The 9,472-nt window shown below is 37.0% G+C and overlaps 1 protein-coding gene across 1 annotated transcript; it reads right to left on the reverse strand.

Moving 5' to 3' along the window:
- Positions 1 to 6,982: 6,982 nt before the first annotated feature.
- Positions 6,983 to 9,472, reverse strand: LOC105701491 (macrophage erythroblast attacher). Its single transcript, XM_012428265.1, has 5 exons — positions 9,343 to 9,472; positions 8,575 to 8,986; positions 8,005 to 8,317; positions 7,458 to 7,767; positions 6,983 to 7,232 (listed from the first exon to the last, which is right to left on the reverse strand). Exons 1-5 carry the CDS (start codon positions 9,379 to 9,381, stop codon positions 7,131 to 7,133), a joined length of 1,176 nt encoding a protein of 391 aa, XP_012283688.1. The 5' UTR covers positions 9,382 to 9,472; the 3' UTR covers positions 6,983 to 7,130.

Below are 9,472 nucleotides of genomic sequence, written 5' to 3' on the forward strand. Positions count from 1 at the left end.
CTTATGAGATTGTATAAGACTTTTATACATGTTTTTACCTTTGTATTCTTGTTTCCTCTATTCTACACCGCTGAGGGAGTTATGTCGATTCTCAGGGCACCCCCAGGTCTTAGATATCGTCGGCGGAAAGTTCATCGGAAACGATTCGTCGGTAAAATTATGATTTGATATGAGAAGTTTGTCGTTGGTCTAATATTTGACGAGAAAACACTGACGAAACGTTTCGCTTCGTTTTCTTCAGGGACTATTTTCCTTCTTTCCCTTTTTTTCAAAGTCCGTTCTGCTTTTTGGCCATTCATCCTTTTGAAAACAGTTTTTCAGACTTATCCAAGGATGACTAACATGGATCCAATAAAAACTGCACTGAGGAATTATTTTTTCGAATTCTGTTTTTGACGAGTTGCCTTTTCGATGAATTCTTTGATGAGTCGTTTTTTCTATGAGTTTCTTTTCGAATTATTTCTCTATCAATTTTCTTTCCAAATTATTTTTCGATGAATTTTCATTTCGAATTATTCTTAGATGAATTTTCTTTTCGAATTATTTTTTGTTGAGTCTTCTTATCATATTACTTTTTGATAAATTTTCTTTTCGAATGATTTTTCGATGAATTTTCTTTTCGGATTATTCTTCGATTAATTTTCTTTTCAAGTTATCCATCCGTGAATTTTCTTTNTAAAATTATTTTTCAATGAATTTTCATTTCAAGTTATTCTTTGATAAATTTTCTTTTCGAATGATTTTTCGATGAATTTTTTTTCGGGTTATTCTTCGATTAATTTTCTTTTCAAGTTATCCATCTGTGAATTTTCTTTTCGAATTATTTTTCGGTGAATTTCCTTTTCGAGTCATTCTTTGATAAATTTCTTTTCGAATTATTTTTCGATGAATTTTCTTTTCGGATTATTCTTCGATTAATTTTCTTTTCAAGTTATCCATCCGTGAATTTTCTTTTTGATACATTATTTTTCGATGGTTTTTCTTTTCAAGTTATTCTTTGGTGAATTTTCTTTTCGAATTATTTTTCGGTGAATTTCCTTTTCGAGTCATTCTTTGATAAATTTCTTTTCGAATTATTTTTCGATAAATTTTCTTTTCGGATTATTCTTCGATTAATTTTCTTTTCAAGTTATTCTTTTGTGAATTTTCTTTTCGAATTATTCTTCGATGAATTTTCTTCCTATCGACTGTTTTCAGTGAACTTTCCGCAAACCTTAGATATCGATTCACGTGAACACTCTAGTGTCACATTACAGAATAAGTGCGATTTTTACTCACTCCACGTTGTTACTTATTTTTACTTAGTGATACTTCGCTTTTCTAGCGTTACGTTTGTTCTACCGCATCGATATTAGCTATCGGTCTTTTTTCTCTCCTTTCTTTTTTCTTTTACCTTTTACGACTTATTATAAGCGTGAATGAGAACAGTTTACGCTCTCGATGACACTGTCTTCCCACTGAACTCGTGTTTGTGCTCATGACTTTCCGGAGCGACGGAGCTTGTTTGTAATATATACTGTACTAAATCGTTGAACGAGCCCACCCTCGTAAATCTATTTCGAATTCGTGTACAATTTTGCATTTACAATTCTGCACGTACGGCATATAGCTATTTTATATCATAATCGTGTTATCCGATGAGTAACGAGTCGACTATTTCCCAATTCTACTTAAGGGGATGTGAAAGTGGCGTCCGAAAACTGAATCGTTCATTATATTTTTCTACAAATCGGGTGTATCAAGTCGTTTCAAACTCCACATGGTGAATATAGAGGCTGTAAGGAAGGTCTTGACCCTTGTGAAATTTCATTTATTAACAAATATGTTAAGAATACCTATGGAGAAATTTTTAGAAAATTGAAATCTAATGTCAGGACCTTTCTTAACCATTTTACTACGACGGGTGACTACAGTCACTCGCCACGAGATGTCGCCTGTACACGACGGGTGACTATGGTCACTTGCCACAAAACGCTGAATATGGAGGCTGTATGGAAGGTCTTGACCAACGTAAAATTTCATTTATTAACAAATATGTTAAAAATTCCTATGGAGAAATTTTTAGAAAATTGAAATCTCATGTCTGGGTCTTCCTTAACCATTTTACTACGACGGGTGACTACAGTCACTCGCAACGAGATGTCGCATGCACACGACGGGTGACTATAGTCACTTGCCACAAGACGCTGAATACAGAGGCTATATGGAAGATCTTGACCCTCGTAAAATTTCATTTATTAACAAATTTGTAAAAAATTCCTATAAAGAAATTTTTAGAAAATTGAAATCTCATGTCAGGAGCTTCCTTAGCATTTTAGTTACGACTGGTAACTAAAGTCACTTGCCACAAGACGCTGAATACAGAGGCTGTAAGGAAGATCTTGACCCTCGTGAAATTTCATTAACAAATATGTTAAGAATACCTATGAAGAAATTAAAAAAAAAATGGAAGAATGAAACATGGAGGGTATAAGGAATTATGCACTCTATATTTATATTGTAAAGTTTGAATCTATTCAATACACCCAGTTCGGAGAAAAGTTTCATAAACGAGACCTCTTCGACGTCACTTTCGCATCGCCTTAAAAGATATCTTGTAAGGGAAAGAAATTCGTACAATGGTTGCCACAAGTGAAAGATATCATGTTGGTCGTGAGCAGATGAGACCTTTTCTTCTTTATTTAAATTAAAGGGGTATTCGCCTTTGAGAGCCATTAAATAAACTAAGTACTATAGGAATTTCTTCTCATAGAAAGGAAACGCGATTAACGTGGAATTTTTGGGACTTGTTAATAAGTTCATTATTAATTTGAAAAGAAATCAATTTGAAGATAAACACGTTGAAAGTTTCCGGTCGGATTTTTACTGCGATAACGGCCTTATTTCCTTACCTATGGTTAATCAATATTTTCCATATGAAAGTCCTTCCTGCTGCTAAACAATTTCTTCTCTTAATGTTCTCTCGTTCGAGTGCCTTTTCATTTTATTCCTTTTCATCTCTTTACTTTTAATGTTTTGTCGTTCTTCTGGTTGGTGCGCCCTTACCTTCAAATCTTCTTAACTTCTAGAAGTCTCTACGGTTCTCGAAGATTCCTTCGCGTACTTGTCTTGGAAGAATGACAAAAAAGTAATGTGTAAATCGGAAGAGCCGATTTTTTCAGTCGCAAAGAAGCGAATACGCCCTTCGAGTCGATTTGAACGCGCATTGTATATCTCTCGCTGTGGTAATCGTAACATGACCAAGTCTTTAACTACGTACTTTTTCATATTCTGCACCCACGTAATAGCTCACTACTTTAAAACACGACATTAGGCTTAAAAGGAAGTTAATTCTCTTACGAAGTATCTAATCTCGGGTTAGCTTACGTATACTCGGCAGCGCGTTTCTTCCACGAGATGTACGCTGGGAGACATCAATGCCCTCCCAACCTGCACAGGCGATGTCGTATCTGTAGGGGAGGCATTCATGCCCGCCATTGTATTTTCCTCGGGACTGAACCGAGATTCTTTTTAACGACGCACGATTTCGGCTTCGCTTTTTGATCAGACAAATCTGACGAAGACGACGTTGCTGAAGAGGGCGGAAAGAAAAGGGAAAAGGAACATCCAGGATAACTCTCCTCGGCTATTTCCTAAGCCATTTCGCAGTGAAATCTAGAATCTCCCGCAAGGCAGTCTGAATTCCTAAAAGGACAATCCTCCATACCGAGCAATGCAGACAATAAGAAAAGAAACGTAATTGAAATTTAATCGATCCGATTGACGATGCGAGTTGAATTTATAACTGATATAGGGTAGATGGGATATTTTTATATCGATCCAGTTGTGGTGTTCCGTTCAGAATTGTTTAGTACATATCATGTCGATTAGAGAGTAGGTAACTTTCATTCAAGTATACTGTCCACTTGACAGAATGATTCGATGTTATGGTACATTATTCATTTTAGCATGCCGATGACAGTTGCCCGGTTACACCAATCTCGGTTAAATCATCGATTACCTAACCGTAGGTCAACGTTAAAGTCTATGTTAATCGTGGGTTAGAAACGTAAATGTTCCACCACGTTTATTTGGAGCGTGTTTAACTGATGGTATACACCATTCGAAGGGCTAAATTATCAATTGCCGTAGGTTAACGTTAACGTCTATATTAATCGTGGGTTAGGAACGTTAATGTTCTACTACGTTTATTTGGAGCGTGTTTAACTGATCGTATAAATCATTCAAAGTGCGAAATCATCAATTACCTGACTGTAGGTTAATATTAACGTCTATGTTAATCGTGGGTTAGAAACGTTAATGTTTCACCACATTTGTTTGGAACTTGATTAACTGATCGTATACACTATTCGAAATGTTAAATCATCGATTACTTAACCGTAGATTAACGTTAACTTCTACGTTAATCGTGGATTAGGAACGTCAATGTTGTACCATGTTTATTTGGAGCGTGTTTAACTGATCGTATACATCATTCGAAATGTTAAATCATCGATAACCTAACCGTAGGTTAACGTTAACTTCTGTGTTAATCGTGGGCGAGAAACGTAAATGTTCCACCATATTTATTTGGAACTTGATTAACTGATCGTATACACCATTCGAAATGTTAAATTATCGATTACTTAACCGTAGATTAACGTTAAAGTCTATGTTAATCGTGGGTTAGAAACGTAAATGTTCCACCACGATTATTTGGAGCATGTCTAACTGATCGTATAAATCATTCGAAGTGCTAAATCATCGATTACCTAACCGTAGGTTAACGTTAACGTCGAAGAAACAAAATTTTATTTAACATCTGAAGAAGTAAAGTTCTTTGGTTAAGAATTAATATAAAATATGTTCAAGCGTACTTCGATCATTAAGATATCGTAATTAAAATCAAAAATGTCTTTAACTGTTTCATCATAAGATGTTAATACATTCTCAATATAATCCATCTTTTCTTCGCATTTGTGCAGTTTTTAGGTTGAAGTTCGATTAACCGACGCTAAACGATCTAATTTGGCTGGTTAATGGAAACTAACCCGCCGTTAAAATGTGGTGGAACGTGCAACTCATTGTAACCGAGGATTAGCTTTTTGACCGAGGTTGGTGGAATCGGCCGTTTATCATGTTAAATGATTGCGGTGTCACTGATTGAAATTGAAATTCGTTGGCACGGTCTGCACGTTTATTTCGCTAGATACGCAAAGCGAAGGAATTGTTTTAACAAGAAATGTATATTGTGTGCCACATTTACTTATGATACTTACAGAAATCAATGGAGAGATGTTTTATGCCATTGTCGAAAGTACGGCTCACTAGCGCCGAGGTACTGCTTTCAAAGGGGCGAAATGTTCTCTATCGGTAAAGAAAAGCGCGTCTGCAGATTTCAAATACAGCACAGTATCGATAGAATGAAGTTATCGCCTTTTTGTTTTTAGTATCGGGGTCAACGTAGGTTGGGAAGGAAGACTACGAATACCAGATAAAGTTGTAATGCGTGGTTAATTGAGATTACGACGCGGCACCCTGTTTTACCGACCACGAAGATTTCCCTTTCAAAGTAGTTCCAATTTTTACAAAGGTGTAAAAGGAGTAGAGGGCGCCAGGGGGCCGCGCCTTTCAAACAATGGCGTGAAACATCTCCCCGCTCATTTCCGATACTTATTTGGTATGATCTGTAATCCTTCGATCGTGAAAGACGTGGCACAAGATTAAGGACTTTATTTTCTTTCGACCACGTCGCTTGTGCATTATTCCTTCCATTGAATTCCTTCCACGTGTCAAGTCGTGCCAATTGATTCCTTGGCTTCCTTATCCGTTTTTTGCGTCATTGAAACGTCAGTCATGAAATGTTTATACCATACGTTACACATTTAATGCGATACGTATAAGACTTTTTTCGTTTAGGACATGCAGTAGAATACACAAATATACCACCGTTTTAATGATAAAGTTAAGAATAGAGACGAATGTTAAATAAATTGATGCAAATCGATACAGATGCTTTCTATCTATTTTAAGAGATTCCACCAGGCGAGAGGACTATTAATGACTATTTAGGGTTAAGGTGAAGTGAAACACGTCGAGAAACTTGAGCTACCGTCGATAAAGATTTTTCGTTGCCGACGTTCGTTTTTATATTGACAGCTGTGTCGAATTATATTGGATATTGTACCAAATGGCATACACCACATGTCGTTTCCGTACAATAATTATAAAGAAATCGAAGTAAAACTCCAGAAATCCTCTGGATTCATGCTTTTTGGAGCTCTAATTGACTGAAGAGGGACCCCCTGCGCCATCTGTGATTTCCAGGTCAATTCAATTTTCACTCCGAGACCTCGTATTCCCATCGTTTTAGCATAGAAGCGCATACCACACTTATTTTGCCTTTATCCCGTTCAAATGCGAGTTTATCGATTATCAGTGTTCTAAATTGTCGTAAAATTGTCCCGACCCTTTCGTTTCTCATTTCGAAGCCTTCGATAATTGTATATTAATCGAAATATGAGAGCTCGACGCCATTTTGGTTGACTGCAGAGGGACCCCCTGCGTCATCTGTGATTTTGAGGTAAAATTTTCACTCCGAGACCTCGTATTCCCATCGTTTTAGGATAGAAGCGCATACCACACATTTTTTGCCTTTATCCCATTCAAATGCGAGGTTATCGATTACCAGAGTGTTCTAAATTGTCGTAAAATTGTCTTGACCCTTTCGTTTCTCATATCAGAGCCTTCAATAATTGTATATCGATCGAAATATGAGGGCTCGACGCCATTTTGGTTCTGGTCTGGGTTAAGTTAAAAAATTTTGTTGAAAAATCCAAATTTTGAATGTATCAGGACAATTCTTAGATGATCAAAGTTTCGGATAGTTTGGTCTAATATCCTTAAAAAAAGTGTTGTATTCGAATCGACTGATTTGAAGGGGGTTGCACTTCGCCTTAACCTCTCGAGGCTTTTTTAAGAGGGGCTTAATCTATTAATAAACTATCCTGAAAAATAGAGTTTATTTTTACCATTAGATTGGATACACAGTCACGAATGCGAATGCTACGTCGCAGATTTTGAGGAATATAAGAAAGAGAGAGATATCGAAATTAACATATTGTACACAATTTCTTACGAATGTAGTCAGCTTACATTACATAAACCTTTTCGATCTTTTTGTACGGGAATACTTCTTTGGTTTTCGGACAGACAACGGTGCCATTGTTTTCCTCGGCCATTTTCTCTAACGCCTGAAAGGAATAATTTTATCTTTGTGTAGAGTAATTATCTTTACATATCAAGCGAGGAAAAGTATATATATCTCTAAATAGAGAAAAAATAACCTCTAGAGGTATATTTACTTATTGCCTCTAGATAGAGGTATATACAAATTTCTCAGCACCTTTGATATCATCTTAAGCGACACATAGATTTTTGTATTATCTTGGCTAGAGAAGTAAATCAATGACACTTACATGCTCTCCGTAAACATATCCATTCGGCATCATCATGGGTTGATTGTATTCGTTCAAAGGTTTTCCACTGATGCTGCAGACTAATCTCGACTGCGAACAGTGTGCAAATGGCAATGGACTAGCCAATTCATTAAGAGCCTCGTTACAGACTGGACAACTGGGATTCCTTCCTTCCTTATTTGCGCTGTAACATTGTGGGGTTTTTAAGGCTGACAGGCCAGCTTGAAGGGCTACCGTAAATACACTTTGACTGGCCAACTGGAATAGCCTGTAGTTTTCATGGCGGAACTGCTCGATCAATCTATCCCACCTGTGTCAAACATAAATTCTAATTACTTTAACGCAACCACTGCCACGTGGATTTTAACAGACCTCCTGTTTACGCCTTAGATTATGTTACGTTAGAAAGAATAATAAAATACTACATTGAATTATAGCATGAATTGCACAAAAATATGACACGTAACACAATTTCAGCTTGTGTTAAAAAATCAAACGTGAATGGAAATGAATTATTACTGTACTAATAAATAATCTACTTCAGTACCGTTTCTCATCTAGAAGATCTCTGTAAGGACTGAAGAATGTAGTTGCAGGGAAAGCCAACTGACCCATACAACACTGAATCTCTCGAAGCTGGTAGTCGTCATAATTTGCAAAGCACTTTCTGGCATGCTTGACAGCATCTAATCTGCGATCGGCACGTACTAATTCTATGAACTCTTGAACTCGCAGGTTGAATTCCATAGTGCTTCCCATTTTACGTAATTTGGAGCGGTTATCGTGACACCAGCCGAGACATCGAGCAGTTTCATGATTAGCCAGTGACCTCTCTACATCTCTTGACACCATGAAGACATCTGCAGAATAAAACAATTTCTTTTTTACCTTTACAAGACCAATCGCATGTTTAAGGTGATATGAAAGGGTTATTCTACATGTATAAAACGTCACAACAAATTATTAAACTTTTCTCCAAACTGGCTGCACCGAATCATTTGGAACTTTGACACGTGATTATTGAGATCCTAATGAAGAACGTGATCCTTGTGAAATTTCATTTCATGTCCTTTTTAACAAAGGAAATCCCTGTTTAAGGTTGTAATTTCATAATTACCAATGTTAGTTAAATCTCTGAGTTCACTGCTGTCTGCCAATTTCGTAGCAGTTTTGTAATATCCTTTACGGAGGAAATATTCCACGAGCATTCTATCGAGTCTTTGTCTTCGCCATTGGTTCACGGCACTGGGAGCAGTGTTAGCGTGTTCCTTCAGGTGATCCAATCTCCTTTTGCAGACCATGCCAGCCTGTAGCTCTTCCGCGATCGACTCCTGTGCCTTGCGCTTTAAAACTTGAAGTCTAGCTACCATGCCACCCAAAAGGCGAGTTATTTCTCCAGTCGATACACTGGCACCGTCATCGCTTATTCCTTTCTCCAATTCGTTCGCTGCAGCCTGAACGTGCGATACTTCACGATCCAACGTTTTCTGAGCCAAACGGAATTTTTTGTTAAGAAGTTCGTACGGCACCTGCAAGTGGATTGCGCAAATCAGGAAACTTGGTAGAGTATCGTGCGAAATACATACACACTTGTCTACGCCAAACACATAATTTTTGAGACTCTTAATCTACCATTTTAAACAAGTGTCAAATATGTCGCAATATATTAACGTTTTTTTATTTTTTTTCATTACAGCACCGTAATAACGTGTAGAATAACAGAGTAAATAAGTAATGTCGAAATCCAGGTTTCTTATTGACATTATGAAATATTGCGTGTCGAAGTTAGTTTAAGAAAAAAAACCTCAATCGGGAATAAATTACGTCTCGAGTCGGGAAGGATTGTTGATAATTATCTCATGGAGAAACGGTAAGCAGAAGGTACCTTTAAAGTTGGATGTTCTAAACTCTTGACGTCTGACATGTCTTACACTTTGGGATACTCAACGCGAAGAATTTTCGATTACAGCCGTCAACACAATCCACTGTGACCCATCCGTCACAGTATGACACTA

Source organism: Orussus abietinus, unplaced genomic scaffold (genome assembly GCF_000612105.2).
Source record: "Orussus abietinus isolate OABI.00-Male unplaced genomic scaffold, Oabi_2.0 scaffold414, whole genome shotgun sequence".
Classification (NCBI taxonomy): Eukaryota; Metazoa; Arthropoda; class Insecta; order Hymenoptera; family Orussidae; genus Orussus; species Orussus abietinus.